The 23,351-nt window shown below is 44.4% G+C and overlaps 3 protein-coding genes across 3 annotated transcripts in view; 1 reads left to right on the top strand and 2 right to left on the bottom strand.

Moving 5' to 3' along the window:
- Positions 1-586: 586 nt before the first annotated feature.
- Positions 587-2,985, bottom strand: LOC133025693 (uncharacterized). The gene is made up of 3 exons (XM_061092424.1): positions 2,541-2,985; positions 2,394-2,427; positions 587-2,114 (listed from the first exon to the last, which is right to left on the bottom strand). Exons 1-3 carry the CDS (start codon positions 2,754-2,756, stop codon positions 1,729-1,731), a joined length of 636 nt encoding a protein of 211 aa, XP_060948407.1. The 5' UTR covers positions 2,757-2,985; the 3' UTR covers positions 587-1,728.
- Positions 2,986-7,764: 4,779 nt separating this feature from the next.
- On the top strand, positions 7,765-13,155 carry LOC133027587 (phospholipid phosphatase 3-like). The gene is made up of 6 exons (XM_061094637.1): positions 7,765-7,999; positions 10,193-10,350; positions 10,461-10,747; positions 10,866-10,923; positions 12,566-12,742; positions 13,057-13,155. The coding sequence occupies exons 1-6, from the start codon at positions 7,798-7,800 to the stop codon at positions 13,153-13,155; spliced, it is 981 nt and encodes a 326-aa protein (XP_060950620.1). The 5' UTR covers positions 7,765-7,797.
- A 1,717-nt stretch (positions 13,156-14,872) lies between these two features.
- LOC133022685 (adhesion G protein-coupled receptor L1-like) overlaps positions 14,873-23,351 on the bottom strand; it is a 29,010-nt gene continuing 20,531 nt past the window's right edge. The window contains exons 15-25 of the mRNA XM_061089554.1: positions 23,182-23,351; positions 22,923-23,096; positions 21,915-22,127; positions 21,537-21,757; positions 21,282-21,348; positions 21,064-21,152; positions 19,799-19,967; positions 19,537-19,686; positions 19,362-19,458; positions 19,157-19,267; positions 14,873-17,854 (exon numbers count right to left, since the gene is read on the bottom strand). The exon at positions 23,182-23,351 is cut by the window's right edge and continues 48 nt beyond it. Coding sequence (XP_060945537.1) covers positions 15,873-17,854; positions 19,157-19,267; positions 19,362-19,458; positions 19,537-19,686; positions 19,799-19,967; positions 21,064-21,152; positions 21,282-21,348; positions 21,537-21,757; positions 21,915-22,127; positions 22,923-23,096; positions 23,182-23,351 — 3,443 coding nt within the window. The 3' untranslated portion in view covers positions 14,873-15,872. The remainder of the gene's footprint in view (positions 17,855-19,156; positions 19,268-19,361; positions 19,459-19,536; positions 19,687-19,798; positions 19,968-21,063; positions 21,153-21,281; positions 21,349-21,536; positions 21,758-21,914; positions 22,128-22,922; positions 23,097-23,181) is intronic.

Raw genomic sequence — 23,351 nt, 5'->3', positions numbered from 1 at the left:
TCAACTAAGACAAATAGCCAAGGTAAAGGTCTACCTCCCACAAAAAGACCTAGAGAGAGTTATCGATGCATTCATAACCTCCCGTCTTGATTATTGTAATTCCCTGTACATAGGCTTAGACCAATCCTCCATTAAACACCTGCAGCTAGTCCAAAATGCTGCTGCTTGCCTGCTGACTTGGAAAAAAAAGAGAGACCATTTCACACCCATGTTGCGCCTCCTAAACCGACATCCTGTCACAGGATCGTTTAAAATCATACTTTTAACTTTCAAATCTCTGAACGGACTGGCACCGTCTTACGTGTTCGAACTTCTCTGTACGGAGACTCCAGTTAGGGAACTGAGATCAGCCACTCGCAGCTGATTGTATTTATCTTATCGTTTTTTTTTATTATTATTACTTTACAATAATTATTTTATTTTATTTGTATTACTGGCACTATGATATATAACGTTTAACTCCTTTACACCTGTAAAGCACTTTGGTCAACCAAGCTGTTTTAAATATGCTGTAAAAATAAAATTGACATTGATAATGAAAATAATGGAGGAAGAAGAGCAGAAAAACACATCCATCTGTCCAGAGTTGAGGACACTTTTTAATATACTGCATTTACCCTTAACCTTGTGTTTACAAATACATGTCTAACACCAACACTAACCAAGCTAAACCTAACTCTAACTGTAAATCAAGTCTTAACCATCAACAACCCTTTGAAGTTGTGACGGCACACGCACACCCACGCCCAGCCACACACAGAGACATGACTATATCTAATTACAAAATGTTCTTATTTCATTTAGCTTTACAGCTTGGACAAAAAAAGAAAGGAGGCAAGTGCGTCTTCTGCTGTTTTCCAGTGTTGTTCTTTTTCCTCATAACAGCATGTATGGTAAACAAACAGGAAGTGATGTCAGCCAGTTCCCGGTAATGGAATGTAACTTTCCCTTACCTATAAACAATTCATAGATTCCACTTTCACAATTGTTATTCTCTGCTTTTCAATTTATAATGAACTCAGTGCTCACCACATCTATATTAATGTACATGTTTAACATGAATTACAGTAAAAAAAATACATTCAACTATGTGTAGTTAGTGCATAGTGCACATATATACATGTATATATATATATATTAATAATTCTGCTCATGATTTGATCAGGATCGATTGTTTATGCAACATTTATTTTAAGTGCAGCCTCATTCATGACTCATAATTTGCCAGAAGAGATAACAAGCCCTAACTCCAGTAGATCTAATTGAGGTCCCTGATGTAGAACATAATTATAATCACACATTTCTGTAAGCCTCAACCTTACGCTCCCAGACTTTTACAAATGTATTAAGTGCTTACTATTATTATTGCTTAATAGTGCAGTGTATTGCACGTCAACATGAATGTAGTGTATACATGAAAATACATTTCCATAGGAAAAATGGCAACACTATCATAAATATAAGTCCATAAATACTTCAGTATCATTAAATAAATATATCACATACAGTGTCACACATATTTACAGACAATAAGATGAGTGTCTAGTCTTTTCCTGTTTGCCTTATTGGGACTGTGACTTCTGCTGAGATTGCATCTGCCTGCTAAGCTTCATTTACAACTTTCATTTTGAAAATGGCACCAGCTCTTGCCCATTTTCATCTGCTTGGACTTGAAAGAAACACAAACTGGTGTTGATGTTTTGACCATGTTGAACCACAACGTCCATATTAGTCCATGAGGAACATCCCAAATCCCGAGCCCTTCAGCTCGAGCTTCCAGTTCTCTAGTCCGCTCTTTGCTATTGTCATCTGAGCTTGAGGACTCTGTCCGTTCACCTGGCTCACTGTCCAGCACTTCCTGGTCACTGGCCTGTTATCTGTCACATTAGGAAGCTGCACCTCACATGTGAGCTCATCGCCCACGCGCACGCTGAGGTGGGCTGGGTCACACCTGAAGGTGCAGGTGAAGTTCAGTTCAATGTACATGAAGTAGATCCCGACCTGCTGTGGCTTCAGCGGCTGATCCTGTGAGACAAACTGGAAGTTGCTCCCCACAGACTCACTACCACCGTATTTGACTGGAGCCCATGGCATGAGGCCGTTCTCCAAATGACCTGCAGGAGGAGACAAACACATGCATTTAGATGGTGTATACAACGTGCAACGGCACATGACTCATGTTGACTTACAGTAAGTATGAACTGATTTTGCACGGATAAGAATTACAGCCAGGTCTGCAGTAGAGTCCATTTCACATTAACCATTTTATTGATCAATTGTTTAAACGATCAGAAACTAGACTAGTTCATGGACTCCACACGGACTACTCTTTTTTTCACATCAAGTTTGATCTAATTCACATCTGTGTGCATCATCAAATAAAGAATGCTTACTTGACTTGAATTCCAGGTATGCAAATTTCTGCATCTGTTGATTGAACAAAAAAGATGAAATGGGTTAAAATGTGCAGAAGACGAGAGTCAAACTAAAAAAGTCACTGATTCCAAGTTTAGGCAAATAAACAGGAGTCATTTGCTCACCTTGCTTTCTGGATAAGGAGAGTGTCCTGTTCTCTTTACTGCCTCAGGGTCAAAGTTGGGTAACTCCTTTTTGGAGTCCATGTTCATCACCAATAAGACAACTCCAGCAGCCACAGCAGCCACCGCCACGAACAGAAAGATGACGGACGCGACGAGGAACACGTTCAGGCAGCTGCTGCGCCCGCGGCCACTTTTCTGGAGAGACTCGACGTCCATCTCTGAGGTACGATGAAGAGAGTTATAGGTGTCTGAGCTTCGTATTGAAGTGTCAACACAGGTCCAGAGGTTGAAGGTTCAAACACACGCAGCTGCAGGTGGCACAGCTCCAGGTGCCGGGTGGGTCAGGACCTCAGATATTAGTCCAGTGGGTGTCGGTGACTGTTGAGGCTGTGAGCTCCATTGCGCCTTTTTATAAACCTATGCTGAGCGCAGGGTTTCATGTGAGGAGGAAATTAGCGGAAGTCATGGGTTTCCCTGTCACAAGCCCCCCCCCCCCTTACTCTCCAATGAGGAGGCGTGAAACCAACTTTCCGCGGCTCTCACTCTGCTGTTGCGCAAGTGTGCCTGCGCCTCTGGGCCAGGCGGAAAACGAAAGGAATATAATCATTACGACATAGAGTTGTGTCGAGATAATGGTAGATGGGTTTTATTTTATCCCGCAAGTTAATGCAGGTGGTTTTGCGTGTGTGCGTGATGCTCACGGATGTATATTATATAATGTGCATATAAAGAAAACAGCTCAGAGCATCACACCTCTATGTGAATTACATTTGTGTGCGTGTGTGTGTGTGTGTGTGTGTGTGTGTGTGTGTGTGTGTGTGTGCGTGCGTGCGTGCGTGCGTGCGTGCGTTTGTGTGTGTGTGTGGTTGGTCAAGGTGTTCATGATGTGGGGACCTACATGTATTAAATTGGAAGTTGAAAACATGCTCTTAGCGTAGGTTAAGGTTAGGGTTAGGTTGAAGGTTAATTTTAAGGTCAAGGTCAATGGTTGAGGTTTAGGTTGAGATTAAGGTAAAGGTAAAGGTAAAGGTAAAGGTAAAGGTAAAGGTAAAGGTTAAGGTTAAGGTTATAGGTTACAAGTAACAATGGCCAATGTTATAGTAAGCAAGAGAGAGTTTATGAGTGTGTGTGTGTGTGTGTGTGTGTGTGTGTGTGTGTGTGTGTGTGTGTGTGTGTGTGTGTGTGTGTGTGTGTGTGACGAGAGCGAGACAGAGAGAGAGAAAGAGAGAGGAATGAGTGGGAGAGAGGAAAGCGTAATAGACAGAATTAAAAACAGAAAGAAGTATGAGCGATTTTCCAGTTTTCACTGTAAACTCATTTGAGATCAAGCATTTTGACTTTTATCATGATATGATTCAGAGCATGGAAAGCATGTACTTATTGTTCTGTATGAAGTCACGCCAATTTATCATTTGTATTAATACTTTTTGGGCTGAGCAGATTGTGTTTCTATTCCTACAGTTGGCACAGATGTTGATCATGAACACTGAGCAGCTGTTGCAGTTAAATGTATGGTAGTGAGGAGTGGATCACTCTGCATTTTTTTTTTACAGTCCTGAAAGCTGCAATGAGCTAATAGAAGTAGTAGACCTGCAAAGAATTAAAAAAATATTTTTGGGGCCCATTCATCATGTTTGGACTAGACTGTAATGATGTAATGCTTCAATATGATCAGCTGATCAGCGCTGCACAGTTCGCTCAGAGAGAAATTTTGAGGGAATGTTTGTGGCTGTTACTGAAAGGGAAGTGGATGTAAGACAAAAAGGGCCATTTACTGACCGTGGCTCAAAGTCTCCTGAGACAGCTAAACGTGTCATGGATGGTGCTCAAATCCAACTGAATCAAAATACATTCTGTGGTTAAAAGTTTTCCATCAAAACTGTTCGTAGAAATACACAAAACAGCTACAAAAGTATTAACACCTGGTTCCAGCTAGGGCATTCTGCAGTAACACAGGGAAGGGAAAAGCAAAGCTATGATGCCGGATAGAAAAACATGTATCTGTTGGATATAGGAATATTTTTGCCGAGATATATTTTGAAAATACAAAGAAAAACTGTAGATGATTAAAATGACAATTTATATATCGCGTTGTAAAAAAAAGTGAAAACATTTTCTTGTATCCGTCCCTGATCTGGATCCGAAGCAAAATGTCACTTCTACTCTGACCCAAACTTTATCCTTCTGGTGGTAATCTGTCCAATTGATTTTTGCGTGAACTTGCTTGCATTTTACATGTATTCAAACAACAGTTTACTTATAGCAAACTGGGAGCAGATCACCCTGATCAAACACCATGATTCTGTCCGATAAACAGCACATTCTGCAATAAATGATGTCTTCCACAACTCTCTCTATCATTCCTTTTCCCTCATGCTTGGAGTTTTTTCTGTGGTGGAAGTTTTTTCATCTTCTTTCAGAGCAAACCTTTTCTGTTTCAGGTCTGAAAAGTCTTCACACACACACAATGTTTGGAATATTGCACAATATGGGTAAATTTGATTTCCTCCCCCACATTTTGCTTTCCCATAAGATGTAATTTAAACTTATGACACACTTATTACAAAAGGTGGCTCAGTAATCAGGATGTCATGAGGAATGACAAATGAGAGCAGGCAGAGTGTGCTGAGAAAAATTGCAGGAAGTGTTTGTGTGGGGGTGATGGATGGGGAAGTCAGCACGAAACAGAGAAAAGGAGATGTTTATCATTACGAGTCTGACAGCTCTTACAGTCATGTGCTCCTGCAGGGCAAAAAAAAATCCATTTGTTCCCTAATGAAACTGACCACACACACACAAACTGTAACAATACGATCAGCTACAACCACAATTAGAGATAAATTCCACAAAAGTTTCCATATTGTCTAAGAAAGTGCAATCATGCAAAGAAACAACAGCACTTATAACCATCAGAACATTCTCTAACCTTATATTGCTGAATCATGTGTGCTGTAGCGTGAATGTGTGTGTGTGTGTGTGATGAAATATATGTGTTTTGGATTAATGGCATAAGTTCCGATGGTTTCAGAAACAAAAGAGTTTCAGAAAGTTGGTTAAAGCAATCCAAAATTCTCTCGAGGCCTTTGTTTTTCCACCTTTTTTATCAGAAAATCTGACAAACGGTATTACTCACCGAGCGGCTGTGTTGTGTTGTGTAATGTGGAATAATCATTTTGTTATTTAATAAATGGTGCGTCATCCTCCTTCCCTTTGAAAATGATGAAACTCCAGAGAAAAGCTTAATGGCTTTAAAAATAATAATTTAAAGGCTTACTAAAGCTATGAATATAAACACCCCCCCCACACCCCCCCCCTCCCCCACACACACACACACACACAAACACACATGGATTTTCTGTGGTCAGGATGACCTTTGTGACATAATAGAAAGTATCATGATGTGTTGGGTATTCTCACTGGCACGTCACTGACTCTGTTTTCACTTCACAACAAGAAAAGCAGTAGTGGCTCTATATCTCTCTCCCTATTTCTGTTTTCCAACATGCAGATGTGAAAGCAAAAATACCTCCCCCTACAGGAGAGAACTCTTTTATCTTAAAAGCAGAACAAGTGCAAACACAGACACCTCTGCTCATAAACACATTTATAGTATACACTCATTCATGTCTCTACACTACCGAGCTTGGGCCGAATCCCATTACACCCCTTGGCCCTACCCCTTTGTTTTGCTCATTCAAATTTAGGGGAAGTCTGTCCCAATACCTGTTGGGATGGAGGGGTAGGGCCAAAGCAAATGTATTTATAGCCCTCGAAACTGAGATTTTTTCGACCCTCACTTCAAACCTTGGGGTATGGAAATTCCCCATAATGCCTTGCGGATCACCGGTAAGCTGGGAGAGAGACCCACAAATGCAGCAATTTCTCCATTAATACGTTTATTTTAAAATACTGATAATGATTGTAAGTGTGGTAATCCCGTATTTTCAAATAATTTCATGATCTTATCCCCCCTCCTTGAAGACAATCGATGCACTTAATTGAACCTGCATACAGCAGCTATTACTGAACTGGACTGCTCCTATAATAACAAAGCATTCTGGCAGGGTTTCATACAGACCACTGCTAGTAGCCTGCAGCTGTGTGATTTTGATTCATATCTGAAATAATGCAGAGCATCCAAACTTTTCAATTTCAAATGTGATTGATTCACCTGCATTAGGATATATGTTATTTGTATATTATATGTTTGTGACTTAAGTTACTGCAAACAACAATGATATCCCTGGCAAAACCATGACAACATTTCTGCTTGTTTAACTGCCAAGATAACCTTTGATGACCTGCCTCACAGCAGATGCACCAGGTATCAGTCTATGAATGATCTGGGACGTCAGAGCCACAAATCTGCTCACTGTGCTTGCCTCTTCCACTAGGACCTTGAAAAAGACCCTTGTTCTGTGTCTTATCTCCTGGAATGTTAATATCTCACGATGTTCACACACACACACACACACACACACACACACACACACACACACACACACACACACACACACACACACACACACACACACATCACCCCTCCACCAAATCTGCATAAAGAGAGCACCTGCACGTGTTTCTTGTAGGATGTAAAAAGAAATTCACAAAATATTAACTATTTATCAATGGATGACCACGTTTAAAATATCAAATGACATGTTTTACCACATAGAAAGGTCAACTTAGGCTATGGGTTGAATCACCATTTTCGCAATTAAAACCATTTACACAGATTATGAAATATCTGTCAGACTTAGTCACATGTTCTGAACAGAATCAGCAGCAATGACTTAGGAGGCCGCTGATTCACAGAATGAAAGATATGAGGCCTTAGATACTTCTTCATCAACAGAGAGAGGGGAAGAGATAGAGAGAGAGAGAGAGAGAGAGAGAGAGAGAGAGAGAGAGAGAGAGAGAGAGAGAGAGAGAGAGAGAGAGAGAGAGAGAGAGAGAGAGAGAGAAAGAGAGACCTTACCCCCAGGAGATGACTTTTGCAACCAGTGAGGAGTTTTCCGTGCCATGCATATCTTCCCGGTGACGCTGCGCCCTGTGACGGGTCAGGACGAGCCCCGCAGACTCTGTGATGAAATCCAAAATGCGTAAAAGGGAAAAGACGCACTGAGGCGGGGGGTGCATTAAAGACAGCGGCAGCTCCCACTCCAGTCCCCTGTGGCCCCGCACATGAGCGAAGTTCAAGGGCGCTCCCACGGCTTCTGACGCCAGCAGGTTGGTGTGCTCCGAGCCAATCGGCGTCATGTTGGATAGATTTGTGCCACAGAGCAGCGGCGTCTCCAGCGCGGAGCTCCAGCTCAGACTGGCGGACAACAAGAGCAGCCTGGCCGCAGCAGGGATGGGGATGGACAACGGCACCGGGAAGAAACTCATCGAGATAACCGGACCGGCTTTGTCCAAAAGAAAACTTCTGGTCGGCTTAGACCTGCTCTGCCTCCTCCTTGGTAAATATCAAAATACAGGCTTCAGCTGCAGGTCCACAGAGAGAAGTTGTTCTAACTGTTGCTAACTGAATGCTTTTGTTATTGGCGTATCAATGAAGTGTTCCAGCAAAATTGCAGTGCCATGAACAGCAAATACAACTAATCTGAAAGTTTGCAATTGCTTTCTACGGTCATTGTCGTGGTCCCTGGGGTTTTGTTCGCACTGGAATGCATTATATTATAATTAAGTATAATTTTCTAACAGTATTAAAGTATGATAATATCATATGGTATATAGTGTAATATACTAAGCATATAAGTGTCTCTGTCATTTTGTCCAGCCATGCATCAGATGTGTGAGAATGCCTTTAAATGCAGACGATGCGATGACTTACACTGGTGTGCTGAGGGGCAATTTATATTGATTTTTTAAAGAAGTTTTAATATTTCATGGCATAAAATAATGTAAAAAATCGCAATGATTTTATAAGAGAATAATTGGCACGATAACTGATATTGAATTTCCCATTTGTAAATATAGGCACCATTCATTCTTGTAGGTTTGTTGATGACACTTCAGTAGCCTACTTGTTATTCCTTCCTAGTGCAGTGAGGGTTAACTTCCACCATGTTGAGCTCTGTTACACTTTGTATTTAGTCAACAAAGACATTTGAGCCCGCCTGCAGAATATCCTGCAGCGACTTAACTCCGAGTTGGGAAGAAATGGAGAGAAAGCAGGAAAGAGAGAAGAGGGAAAGAAAGTTTCTCTCTCTCTCTCTCTCTCTCTCTCTCTCTCTCTCTCTCTCTCTCTCCATCAACATGTATCTCTGGCCATGTTTTTTCCACAAATGCGCGCTCCCGAGCCCCTCCGTGCCAGCTGGTTTGTGCATTGCCCAGGGAATTCTACAGTTTCCATGACAACCTCCCGTTCTCAGGGTAGAGTCAAGCCAGGGGGAATTGTATTTGGTATAAATAAATAAATACACAGTGTGTGTGTGTGTGTGTGTGTGTGTGTGTGTGTGTGTGTTTGTGTGTGTGTGTGTGTGCGTGTGCGTGTGTGTTTGACTGCTGTAATCGTTGACCCTTCCTCCCATGTTTTCTATATGTGAATGGAGGGTGGTTATGTAATGTAGGTTATATTGAAAAAAGCTGGATGGAGAGGTAGTCTGCACTGACAACAGATTGGACATGTGCAGAAAGGACAAACAGAGCCGTCCAAGACGTCTCTGTGTCTCTGTGTCTCTCTCTCTCATTCCTCTCTCTAATGTGTAGACATGCAGGATGGAGAGAGAGAGAGAGAGAGAGAGAGAGAGAGAGAGAGAGAGAGAGAAAGAAAGAGAAAGAGAGAGATAAAGAGAGAGAGAGAGAAGCAAGGACACCCGGAGACAGACAGAGACAGTGTGAGGCTGGTTCTGGCTCAGAGCTGCTGCAGCATTCGTTCTTTGTTTAGTAGAGAGTTGAACTGAAGTCACAAACAACTCCCCTTTCTCTTCTCATCAACACACACACACACACACACACACACACACACACACACACGCACAAAAATGCTCATGCGCAGTTTTGAGCCCGGCCTGCCTCACTCTTCTATTTCCAGTCTCAATGGATTCGGTCTGTATTCAGTCAGGACGTGGGAGCTTTCTACAGTTGCTTTAGTGTCTTTCGTCCCAGTGGAGCAGTTCTGCTGTGACCTTCACATTCCTCACAGTTGTCTAACTCGTTAGGTTCTCAGGAGAAAAGTCCTGGTTCCCACCCTTATTTTGCTGTACAACGTCTCCTTATTTGACCTTCTACTCTTTCATCAACTCCCTTATGTCATCTCTCCTTTCAGTTTTATTATATCTGTAGTCTTTCCCTCTGAGGGTATTATTTTTGAACGACAAGGAATTTCTCTGCAGTTTTTCCTGGCAACTCCCCAGTAAAAATTTTGCATAATTTTTTAATGAGCCAATGTGAGAACACAGGTTTACTAACACAACACAGACGCGAAAATATAAAAAACAAGGCTGTACCCAGGGCAACAGCTCTACAAGTCTTCCCTTTCTCAACCTTTAGTTTTGCTCCTCTTTTCTCCTCCCTTTCATCCTCTCCAGTACCTCACCTATCTCTCAACAAAGAGAAATATCTGCAACCCCCGGGATTCCTCTGATAGCAAACCATACCTTGCTCCCGCAAATTATTTTCATTTCCCTTCTTCTCCTCCACCGCTGCAGCCTCCATCCCTTTCTTCGCATGTGAGCTGAAGGCAGTGAGTCCTTACAGAAGGGGCTTTATATGTGGGGACCCCAGCATCACCTATCCTTATCTGGACCAAGAGGCCATCACAGATGAATTACTCATCGCCGGTGGCATCATCATCACCGGCCTCACAGTGAGTGCACATCATAGCAGTCACTGTTACTCATACTGTATGTACACCATGTCGCAGCTTGTGAGGAAGATACTCAGGCTGTAATATGGCGGTTGTGTGTTCACTCCCAGATCGCCCTCGGGGAGTGTTACAGGGTACGCTTCCGAGGTGTCAGCTCCAAGGCCTTCATCAGGAATCTGTACGTGTCCTGTCTGTATAAGGAGCTTGGCTGCTTCCTGTTCGGCTGCTGCGTCGGCCAATCACTGACCAACATGGCCAAGCTGAGTGTGGGCCGGCTACGACCCTACTTCCTGTCTGTGTGTGGGGTCACTTACGCGTCACTCAACTGCACGCCGGGAAGTTACGTTGCAACAGTGAGCTGCCAACAGCCTGACCACCGGTTAGAGGAAGAGGCCAGGTATGCGTTTATGTGTATGTGTTAATTGGGGAATAATTAATAATATAATAATATATTAAGTTGGTATAAATGGTACTTTAAATCTCATGTGATTCTAAATACTTCTTCATGTTTGTAGGAAGTCCTTCTTCTCGGGCCATGCTTCCTTTGCCATGTACACGATGCTCTATTTAGCAGTGAGTATCTCTATCTGTCTGGTGCTCTTTCTTTTACACACACACAAACACACACAAACACACACACACACACACACACACACACACACACACACACACACACGCACACAAACACCGGTAAACCCAATTTAGTGTCTCTCCAATTTCCAATTACCATCCCTCTATGAAATACAAAGCGGGAGTGAATGAAACGGGGACCCATCATCCGTCCAGTTAGCAGCAGAACGAGGGAGCATGAAAGAGCAGAGGGAGAAAGAGAGGGACTGAATGGAGGAATGGGACAAACAGGGACAGCTCTGTTCTGCTGTGGGAGGAGTGTGACCTCGCCTCCCCGCCTCACTGCTCTCCTCTATTGTGTGCGAGTGTGTGTGTGTGTGTGTGTACGCTCCTGCATTTATATGTGGATTTGAAACTTTGTGTCCGTGTATGCAAGTGCCTGCATACAGTATGTTAACTGAACTCTTATACTTCCTCATGTTTCTGTAGTGCTTTACCATCACTAGTAAAGGAAGGAGTTATTGATTTACCGTTAAGCAACAAACAAAACAAACGAACAAGATCGTTAATCTTCATTGTCATCAGAACTGGAGACATCAGAAGCTGCATCAGTTCACTGAATACTTTATATCTGGCAAAGTGGAACTCTTGAATCGAAAGGAGGAAAGGAGAGATACATACATTGTCCATTCTCCCAAAACATATTACCTCATTTGTTATTGTTTCAATGTAATGGGGAATGGAGGTGTTCAATGTGCTGGTGTCAGACTTTACTATGGCGAGTGAACTGTATTTATAAAACACTTTCCTCGTCTTGAGGTCCACACACATTCAAACAGTGCATGCACAGAATGCACAGCACTTTCTCAATCACACACTACTCACACTGCCTTCAGGGGAAATTTGGGGTTCAGTATTTTGCCCATGGACACTTCGGCACACGTAGTACACGTAATAGAGGAGCCAGCCACTGTCCTTAAGGTTAGTGGACAGCCTGCTCTATCATCTCTCAATCATGTGACATACATCATGTGACATACCTTACTTTCCACAACCATCTTTAATACAAACCCACCTTATCAGGTTGTCTATTTAAGCAGAAACTTCCCATCAAACCCTTTGCTCGGACTGCTGCTGTATTGCCACCAGTTGCTTCAGCCCCTCCACCACCCCAGCATCCACCTGTAGGCTCCGACAGGGGGTTACAAATATTTGCTCATCACTCCCATCATTCCTGTGTAATCATATGGGGGAGTGATAAAGTTGGAGCCTAGATGCCAAACACTAAACATGTTCTACTGCTGCAATAAACGTTGGAACGTGAGCTGTCTGACTCACCTAAAATAAGAGCCAATATTTCAACACTTGCATTTAATTAGAGAGTGAGGATAGTATTTGTGTTAAATAAACATGACTCTTAGCAGCAGAGTGAAGACATGACATGACTCTGTAGTGACTCAACTACAAGTAAACGTGGAGTCTTGAGTCTGAATTAACAGCAAAGAGTTTTAACAGCAAATGAAAACAGCAGGAGTTCAGAGAACACTGGGAGGCTGCGCAAAAAAATGGTGAGATACACCTGTAAAGGCTGTGGTGATGACTGCACTGTTGCATTAATTCGTTCTGTTTCTTTTTTGTGTTGCAGTTTTACCTGCAGGCCCGGCTGACGTGGGGTGGGGCTCGGCTGCTGAGGCCGGCGCTGCAGTTCTTCCTGGTTTTGCTGGCGGTCTACACAGGCCTGACCCGCATCTCCGACTACCGGCACCACCCGTCCGACGTGCTGACAGGCTACATACAGGGAGCCCTCACTGCTTACTGGGTGGTCAGTATACCTCGTCTGCTGGGTTTTGTTCATCAGTGCATTTAAATTTGTCCAAGTCTGTTTAATGTGTAACTTCACCCGTAAGTTTTGGATGAAGTGTCTCTCCCTGGAAATGAGAAACATGCCTCAAGAACGCAGTGCTGGGAGGTTGGGGCTGAGACACACTTACCTACACCCACCTCACACTAAAACATTTGTACAGCATTTATGTATTTCGTCACAGGACAAACAAATAATCAAGTTTACAGCTCAACGGACACATTTTAACGTGCAGTCACACTTTAATCCCCATGTTTTCCCCTGTGTATTCTCAGGCCTTCCACATCTCCTCCATGTTCAAAAGCTCCAGTTCAGCCCTCTCTCCAACTGAGACCCTGGACACCCCCCTGTCACCCCACCATACCGTCTGCTAAACCTGCCCCTCCAGCCCCCCCCCTCCCCCCCTCCCCCCCAACCTCCACCTGCCGCCTACAGTCTGGCTCGGAGAAACGAGAGATGTGAAGAATGTGAGACCATTTCCTGTGAAGTCCAACCACATACCTCAGTGCTCAGACAGAGAGAGAAACAGTGAAAGGACATGTGAGCTGTGAGAAAGGAAGAGGGAAGGAGCTGAAGACCCCAGCGCCTGCTCAGCTGGAGTGTTGCGTAATCAGCTTGAGTACTCGATCTTTGATCTTCGGGAATGACCTTAACATGTAATACTGACCTGTGAGAAGAGACTGAACACACAGCGACCACTACCACTCAATACGTCACCTGTAAATATATATACAGATTTTGTACAATTCGAATGATACTGTAAAAGCACTTTTTGATTTCCATTTGTTAGTATTATTCACTACCACTTTAGAATGATTTGCAATGTAGAATGTATTTTATACAAACATGAAGCTGTTTTCTTTTCTATTTTACATAAATCCATTAAATATGGTTGGGTTGTTGAAGAAAACACAAGCAGCAGGAAAGCAACTTGTTTCCCTCCTGTGTTGTACCACTTAGATGTCACATATGTAGTTTACTGATAAGGAGATAATTATGAGAATGTCTGTAGAATGTAAAAGATATTGAATGAAGAGAAAAAATACATTTCCTACTAATTCTGGGTCTGATATATATTAATATGTACAGCATTTTTCTAGGCTACCTACCATTTCAAGAGCACACTGATGAATAAAGAATGTGATGATTTTCTTAAATAAATCGGACTATTTTAGTTCATTTTGTGTCTTATTCTCAAATACTATGACATAACCATGTTGAGAGTGAAGATTTTACAGGTTATTGCAGAATCGTTCAGAAGACCATCGCTGTACGTCTTGAAGTTCAAAATTGAGCTTTTTAAACTGCTCCACATAGTTCTTCAGCAAGTGACGACATTTCTATGCCTCCCATGTGGCGGCAGCGTACAGTGGATTTATCAGAGCTTGTTTTCTCTGAAGATACATGCAGCATCTGAAGTTAGATCAACATGAGTGATTAGATGATATCCTGGCGTTTGTTAGTAAAAAACAAAACAACGAACTGGATGATGCTAAAATGCTCATAATCACACATCATATGAATGATTTTTATTATTATATCATGTTCTCAGGTTCTCCATCCATCTGTATGTCCCATTCTCGTAAATACGATTTCTCAAGAGCATCTTGAGGAAATCTCTTCATTTCATACAGACTAGATGCATTAACTGATGAATCTGGAATGAGATGGTCTAATGGACTTTGCTGGTCAAAGGTCAAGGTCACTGTGAAGGTTTTGGTCTTGTAAACACAACATCTCACGAAGAGCTTGAGGGAATATCAAATTTAGTACAAACGTTCATTTGGATTCACAGATCGAATTGATTGAATTCTTGGGGTCAAAGGTCAAGGTGACCTCCTATTCTTCTGAACACTAGGAAAGTAGGGTGAGGGAATTTCAATTTCAAGAATTTCAAGTCATATTTGTCACTAGTAATTTGAGTAAAAGTATTTATCAGCCAAATATCAAATACAGAGAGATTATATATATATGTGTATATACAGTATGTATTTAAAGTACCTCGAGTTCACCAAAAGATTTAAAATAAGTTTGTACATTTTTTTCTCCTTTTTGTGAAACTCTCCATCTCTTTGTACAGCCACACAAACAGAAAGACAAAAACATTTATTTCACATGTTTACTTGAACTTCAATAGCAATACAAGACAATCAGAACACTTGAGGTCGATATGTACAAGGATCTCAGGGGTTGCAGAAAAGTTCTGAGGTTTTTATATGATCTCTGGCTCTGGAGTCAAGAGTTCTGTTGCTATGACAAACTCCACAGCAACAAGTCCCATCACCTGGCAGGTGGAGGTTGGAGGAGGAGGTGTTGGGGGGCGGAGATTTTGGTGTTGTAGTGAAATGGGATTGGTCAAGAGTTCAAACTCAGTAGCAGGGGTTTGTGTGTAAGAAGTCCCCCAGTCGATATTGATAAAATGCTTCACTGTGATACATTAATTATACAAGAATGATGTTTATATACACACACGCTCACACACACACGCGCCCTTTCACACACGCATGCTCAACAAGCAAGACACACACACACTTGCACATATGCTCACGCACGCACTTCAGCACTTTCCTCCTACGGTATGTAGCCTCGTAGAGCCACTATAAAGTCATGCACATGTTCTTTGAAAGGATTTTTTGGCAACACACAAGTGCTTCTTTGACACACTGTTTGCTTGCTACAGGGAGGGGGCGACACCCAGCCGATGAATCGATAGAAACTTAGACTATGGGCCAATAAGGATAAGCACTGATGAGGCGGGAAGACACAGCAGGGTTTCAGGAAGGAGAGGAGAGGGAGAGGAAGAGGAGGAGGAAGAGTTAGAAATGGATCACAGTCATAGAAAAGTAACAAAACATGGAGAGGGGGGAATCTCGTGGTAATCGGAAGATAGAAGCAGGGAGGAGCCATCGTTGTCATTGTCATCGTCGGTACCTTCTTCATGCCTTTTTGGTATCCTCTTCATCATCATCATCATCATCATACGCATCATCATTTCCATCAGTTTGATCATCATAATCATGATTTGTTGTTGTTATTAGCGCCTTCTTCCTTCTCCTCCTTGGTTTCTATGCCCCGATCACCACCGCCCTAGTCACAGGCTCGTCACCCGCTGCATCTGTCCGTCCTCTCCCTCAGAGTTGGGCTCTGCCGTGTACGCTGCGTCTCCATTGGATGGCAGCGGTGGCGGCTGGTAGAAGGTCTGCAGGTGATTGGGCCGCGGCCCCAGCGGGGGCCGCCCCAGGCTGTAGGGCAGTTCCAGGGCGGGCCGCTGGGACTGGCCGGCAGGGCTGACATCCTCCGGACCTTCAGGACTGCTGTCGGGGTACGAGAGCGTCGGAGGGGAGGAGCGGGTGTAGAAGCGAGGAGGGGAGCTGCTCCGGCTGTACACCTGGGGGGAGTGTCGGGAGTACAGGTTGTTGGGAGGTGAGTTGTTGTCTCGTTGAGCGAAAATATTTGTTGGGGGAGAGCTTCGGGGGAAGATGCTGATTGGCGGCGAGCTTCGGTCCCCCGGGTAGAGAGGGGAGGGGTTGGAATCTCTGGCGTAGATTGGTGAGGAGTCAGGATCAAGGTCAAGATCAGGGGTCAAAGGCAGAGTGAAGCTCTCTGAATCCTCCCGCTCGCCATGATAACGAAGAGACCCTCTTTCTTTCCCTCGTTTCCTCCCGTCTAAACCGCCTTCTTTGCTCTCAAACAGGAAGGATTCCTCCCTGTCTATATCCATCCCTCCTCTCCACACGTCCAGTGCTCTATCCTTCTGTTTCTCACTCTCTCGTTCAACCCCTGCCCTCCATCCGTCTCTGTCTTTTAAAAACAAGGTTTCTTCCTTCTCTCTCTCCGTCCCACCTCTCCATGCCTCAATCCCGAATTCTTTCTTCTGGGTTATGAAAGTCTCTCCCTGCTCCGCCTCCGCTCCTCCTCGCCACACCTCCAATCTTCCATCTCGCTTCTCCAACAGATGAGGTTCATCCCTCCCTCTTTCCATTCCATCTCTCCATTCATCAATCTCTTCGTCTCTCTTTTGAGAGGTAAAACAATCATCCCTTCCTCGCTCAGCTCCTCCCCTCCATTCCTCAATCAATCCGTCCCTTTTTAAGTGAAACGTCTCGTCCTTGTTCTGGCCTCGCCACGCATCCACACCTGCCTCCCTCTGTTTCAACAGCAGCGGCTCTTCCAGAGCCTTGTACAGGGGCTCAGACTCCTGTGGGGGAGGGGGAGGAGGAGGCGGAAGGGGCCTGTCCCTGTATCGATCCCAGTCCCTGTCCCTTTCTCTCTCTCTGTCCATCCCTCCACTGGACTCCACCGGGCCGCGGTGGCGGGACAGAGTACCAGGGGTGCGGCTGAGTGTGGAGTAAGGCCGAGCCTGAACATCGGGGGGACGTGCTTGCTGCCTGTCTTGGAGCCCGCGGCATCCCAGAGTGCTTTGCAGCTGCGACCTGTCCCCGTCTTTAAGCAGCTCACGGGAATCCAGATCCACAGAAGTGTATGCATGCGACCAGCCATCTTGCAAGCGTGGCGCTGTGGCATGATCCTGCCCGCGTGCTATAGAATGTGTCTCGCCATCTACTGTGTGGTGCCTTGTGTGCGCCCAGCCATCTTGTGCATTGTGGTGTGTGTTGGGCTGCATGGTGGCAGCCCAGCCCTCCTGGTGCGGCTGTGGGTGTCGAGTCAGTGTGGCGGTGTGCATCAGGGCCGGCCTGTCGTGGTGATGAGGCCTCGCCAGGCTGCCGTAGCGCTCGGGAGGAACCGGCATGGGGACCGAGGGCCTCAGGTTGCTCTGCACCAGCTCTGAGATGATCATCTTCTCCAGTGCAGCAGCGTCCGACAGGTTCCGGCGCATTCCGGCACTGCCGCCAAGGTCTGTGGCCCCGTGGGGGGTGAGTAGGGCCGGTGAGATGTCATCCCCTCCGATACCTACTCCTCCCTCCCTCAGGAGGTCAGTGCTGCCCACCACTCCAGCTCGGGACCCGGGTGTCGTCCCCAGCCCGTGCAGGGTGAAGGTGTTGGGGGTGTAGCCTCCGTTGAGACACACACTGTCCAACCCACAGGACTCCTGACTTTGGGACACGACACCCTCTGTTAGGAGAAACAGGAGGACTAGAGTTACAGAAGGATCGACACGCTATTAAGAACTATATGAAGCGATGCACATGAATGAATGCATGAGAGTGCAGAAGTGAGTTTTCCTGTGCCTATTGAGGGTGCAGAATTACCAAGAAGATTCAGGTATTAAAAATATAATTTGATGAAAATGTTCAGTGTGCAGCGACATGGAGGAGATGTATATTATGGCTTCATGGTCTATGAGTTGTTACTGTTGCGAATGTTGCACAGATTTATGAATAGAACCACAGTGCACAAGGAAGTGGGGCTCAATGATTTAAAGTGAGCACAATAAAGGAGCTCGTACTCTGCTTGTTTCTGAAGGTTCCTACTGCTCCGGGTTAAGACAGAGAGACAGAGAGGGAGAGGGTCAACAACATGTAAAAGACAAACAGTTCCACTGAAAAAACGAAAATCAGAAAAGACAGGGACACCGAAACATTTGCGCTTTAAACTGCAGACATTCACAAGAAGTGCAGAAGTTAAAGTGCAAAAGCCTTAGACCCTGTTCAGCCCTTTTATTTATGTCCACCCTGAGTGATCCGATCAAAAGTGGTCGGTGCCACTTGTGTGAACGCCAACGAGTCCTTGGCCACATATGAAGAACAAACTACTCAGCTCCCGTCCTCTGACCCACTGCAGTTTACACATATTATTACACTTCTCAGTGACCATATGTATATTTCTTTATAGGCCCCACCTCAGTGTCCACACGAACTAACGCATAATAACTGATTCTCTTTTTCAAATGGATAAAATCTTTCTTTATAGTAGATCACGCTGCGCTTTCATCCTTTTAGCCCCTCCACTCTCCAGTCACTTGCTTTCTCTCTTTCTCTCTGTCTCTCGCTCTGTCACTCTCCCTCTATCTCTCTCTCTCTCTCCCTCTATTTTTCTCTCTCTCTCTCTCTCTCTCTCTCTCTCTCTCTCTCTCTCTCTCTCTCTCTCTCTCTCTCTCTCACACACACGCACTGACACACAAACACATCCATATAAAATACCTAATTTGGTCTTCATGAAAACAAATTACAAATGGGATTATTCGCGTATATAGAGCGGGGAGTTGAGATCCAATCCCGAGTTGTCACCGGAGACACATTTGAATTTCAGGTGTGAACAGTGATGTCCACTTGTGATCAGATCTCTCAGGACAGATGTTAATACCAGGTCCAAACAGGATCTTCCACAAGCTTACTGTGTTTTTACAAGCGACAGAAAGCAGAGGAGAGGAAGCTGTATAGATAAGAATAAAAAAAGATAAGAGCTGCCAAAGACCTGTGGAGGTGAAAGGTTGACTGTATCCCTGGGCCAGCATTGTGTCATAGGGAGAGGCTCCAACATGAGTCTGCAGCACTGGATTAGTGAGGAAGTGGTTTCCCAAAGCAGCTGAGGGGGGAGAGGAGGAGAGGGAGAAAATAAATGTCAAACATCCCTCACCCACGGAGCCCAGATTCAACAGACAAACGAGCACGATCGTCACCTCGGTTGAGAGTGGGAGTGTTGTTCACATCTGCAGCGATGAAAGACGATTCGGTCTGCCGGCGAACGGTGTCGTTCCACATCCTCCTGATGCGACTCTGGGAGCGGAAAAGGTCAAGAGGTCAAAACTGACTCAGAGAGAGAGAGAGAGAGAGGCTCAGTGCTTTGTAGAGTACCTGTCTGTTTGCAGTGGCTCTCCGACTCTGGCTGCTCGTGTAGCGGCTGTTGGACCGGAGGGCAGAACCCTTCACCGAGTCCGGAGAACTGGAAGAGGAGGTGGCACAGCACTGGGAGAGACGCAGGCATCGGCCATAGTCCTTCTGGCCCTAGTTGCAACATTCAAACATTAAAGTTATGTGTTAAAACGTACATGGTGACAGAGAGACACAATGCAGGAGTAGTACACACACACACACACACACAAAGAGAGAGACTGACCTTCCTGGCGAGGCTGCAGTGCAGTATGGTGATGAGGAGGCCCTGGGCGGTGTTGAGGGAGGAGAAGAGATAAGCCAGGAGGAGAGATGGAGCAGACAGGAACATCAGGCCGGAGGACCAGGTGACGCTCTGCAGGAAGAGCAGCGTCAGGGAGCCCACTGCCCACGCCCTGGAGAGAGAGAGACCGAAGGGAAAGAGGACACGGATAAATCACGTGTCATTTAAAGAAAAAAGAAAAACCTAATCTATCAGCGTAGGAAAACAGAGAAATACAGAATATTGAACTCTCCATGTCACAAGCCAAATTCAAAAAGTTGTCTTATGTTTCATACAGAAACGGAAGAAATGGAATAAAAGAGGATGCAGACGCTTTTTAAACTTGGAGGAAATAACCTCTACCCACCACAGCTTTCTATTATACTTTCTTTTCCTTTATTTTTCATTTATGGAGCTTTACTAAAGTTTGACCTTTTCAAGGATATAGAGACTGTATAGTTTTATGGAGCCACCGAGGCTGCTGCAGCAAATTTCTATGTAGTTTTCCAAAAAGCTGTGCAAGACTTGAGACTACTCAAAATGATGCTTAAATGCTGAAGCTGTACAAAGACAAAAGAAAGACTGTATTAAAAGAACTGTTAATGTAATCACCCCTGTCCATTTGTCTGCTGGTTGATTTGTATGTTTCTTTGTAAGCAAGATTACACAAAAAAACGAATGGATTTCTATGAAACCTGAAAGTATGATGGATGTTTGTTTCAGGAGAGAACCCATTCAGGTTTTTTTTATCTTTGCCTTACAACATTTGGCCATTTTTCAATATTTTCAGTTTTCACAGAGATTAATAAGTGGACCTTGATGAAAGATTAACGTTTTTTACGAGTTTGTGAAATTTGGTGCAGCATGAGTGAATTAAAGGGGAATGTTGGGCCTTGGTTGAGGTCTGCAGTCTCCTATCTGCCACATATTTGTTTTATGATTAAACATTTACACTGGCTCCCTCTCTCTGGGTGAGTTTTTAGGAATTTTAACAAAATTTTTGTTTCTAAATGGACAAGCTTACCCAGTCATAACAGTCTGTCGTTCATTTTTTAAACTTTATTTTGTAGTTTTACAACACTGAAAGATATGAAATATTAAAATTCTAAAAACTGCAACAGGAGAGAAAAGAAAATTGGTCTTTTATTTAATTCAGCTTTGCTTATGTTAATAAGTGCAGCGCTGCTCATCATCACCCCCGACAGATGAGCCTGAGGCACTATACTAACCTCAGGTTGTCATGGCGACTGGAGTCTGGCTTCAAAGCTGCAGTGCTGTGCATCTTATGTAAGGTCATCACCAAGATAACAAGGTTCAACTGAGGTCAAAAAGGAAACAACAGGGTCAAACACAGTTCAATAATGACTCAATATAAAATGATTACATGTTGCTGATTAAATCTGAGATACATGAAAAGTTTGGGATGAGTGTGAGCATGAACTCTCACCATGATGATGACAGCACCAGGTCCAAGGAAGCTCCAGATGAAGTAGTTGTCTGTTCGTAGCCAGCATCTACACACACACACACACACACACACACACACACACACACACACACACACACACACACACACACACACACACACACACACACACACACACACACACACACACACACACACACACACACACATATACAGATGTTGGAATTGGTTCCATACTAAAATGTGCACATCTACACATCTACACAGTCGACTTACGCCGTCTTTGAGCCGTAGCCTCTGAAGTCTATGGCTGCAGACACGGCCACCACCAGCCCAGGAATGGAGTAGCCACACAGGTAGAAATACTTCCTCCTGGAGTTGCGCCCCTCAAATACCTCCCGCTGCAGCAGGTAAAGTTCGACCCCCTCCAGACACAACCAGCAAAACACTGAGAGCAGCGAGAAGTGCAGCAAGCCAGCAATGATGGAGCACACCACCTGTCGAGTGACACAAAGGTACTTTAGGCCCCAAAAAGCTACTTTAAAAACCACATAAAATCATTTCTTAGACCACAATATCATTATTAACAATTTTACATATTGTTAGCCTTTCCAATACTTCAGTGTTATATTAGTCCAGTATCTCAGCACTCACTGTGTACTGTGTCTTGTTGGCGCCAACAAGGAAGAGCAGTTCAGTGATGAGCAGGTTGGCCCACAAGTTACAGTGGATGGTGCTGTGGTCTGTGTGCCAGGGCGCCCCCTGGCAGCACAGGGTTGTAAGGCAGGTGGCCAAACACACCAGTGCTACTGAGATGCCAACCCAAGACACCACATAGACCAGAAGCTCTTCTACGCCGACCCCGAACTGGTGAAGAGGAGAGAACATACAAAGATAATCATAAAGCGCGCATGTATGAATGCTGATGCAGGTCTGTGAGCATAGGTGGATGTGTATTTTTGTTGTAAAGGAATGAGGTGCATGTGTGTCTTTGCCTCTGGTTTTCTGTCTTTGTGTCAAATATATGGTATAAACACTCAACATTTGAATTCAATTTCCTGGCAGAGGAAAATTCCCTGCAGCTTAAATCACTCTCTCTCTTTCTCTCCTACAGCTACAACCCACATTCATCAGCCCCTCTCCGCTTGATTTTTAAACAGCATTTTGCAGAGTGCAGTGGGGGGGAAGTCCTACTGTGCTACTGCGAATGGGTGCGTAGTACTGTTGTCAGGAGGGCTTAAGTGTCTGAAGATGGAGGTAGATTTACAAAATTAAAGTCTTGCACCTGGGAGTCTAAAATGCATTAGCAGTATTAATGTCTAACATTGGCATTTTAATCTCTGGGTTTCAGCACCACATAATTATAAATTCAAAAAACTATAAATAAAGAAAAACTCATTATAGGCCTCACATCTGCTGCTGACCACATACACACTAACATATAAAAACTAGTAATATAGAAAGATTTAGAACTGAGTAATCTGTATTTTTTGAGTTGTGAGGAAATGTATGCATATACACATTTAATCGCCTAGAGGATGAGAAAATAGAGCAATGCAATTACATATATTGGCAATAAAAATGAAATTATTTTTGCTTCTTTCTGCTGTGACGGATAATTTAACAGTGGTATATGCTGATCTTGTGGTGTGTGTTACTTACAGCAGGTTGCTGATAAGTCATGAGGACAGCATAGCTGGACAGGTGGTTGCAGGCGCAGGTTGTGTGTGTGTTGTTGGTGTGCAGCAGGCGGCAGCCCTGCGTCGCCCACCTGCCGCTCCCAGAAAACCCTGTTGCATTCCAGAAGGAGCAGTTGGGGCCAAAGTGGTTCTCCAGCTGCAGAGACAAACACACAGTGACCACGTTGTGCAACACGTCGGGGGTTCGTTCATTGTGGGTGATAATTAAGAGGTAAACACACCTGCAGGTGCCTGAGGGTGAAGATCACGGGCTCAGAGAGGTACACTCTGTTGGATCCTCTGTGCACAGAGGCAGAGATCACATGGGAGTTGACCACCAGGCTCTTTCGCCTGACCTCTGAGCCCTGGCCCAGCCCCAGGCCGAGTCGCAGAGTGGAATTCTGGGTTGTCA

This window comes from Limanda limanda, chromosome 2, assembly GCF_963576545.1.
Source record: "Limanda limanda chromosome 2, fLimLim1.1, whole genome shotgun sequence".
NCBI classification, from domain to species: domain Eukaryota; kingdom Metazoa; phylum Chordata; class Actinopteri; order Pleuronectiformes; family Pleuronectidae; genus Limanda; species Limanda limanda.
The sequence above is the reverse complement of the archived record's forward strand: the minus strand, read 5'-3'. Positions and strand labels throughout refer to the sequence as shown.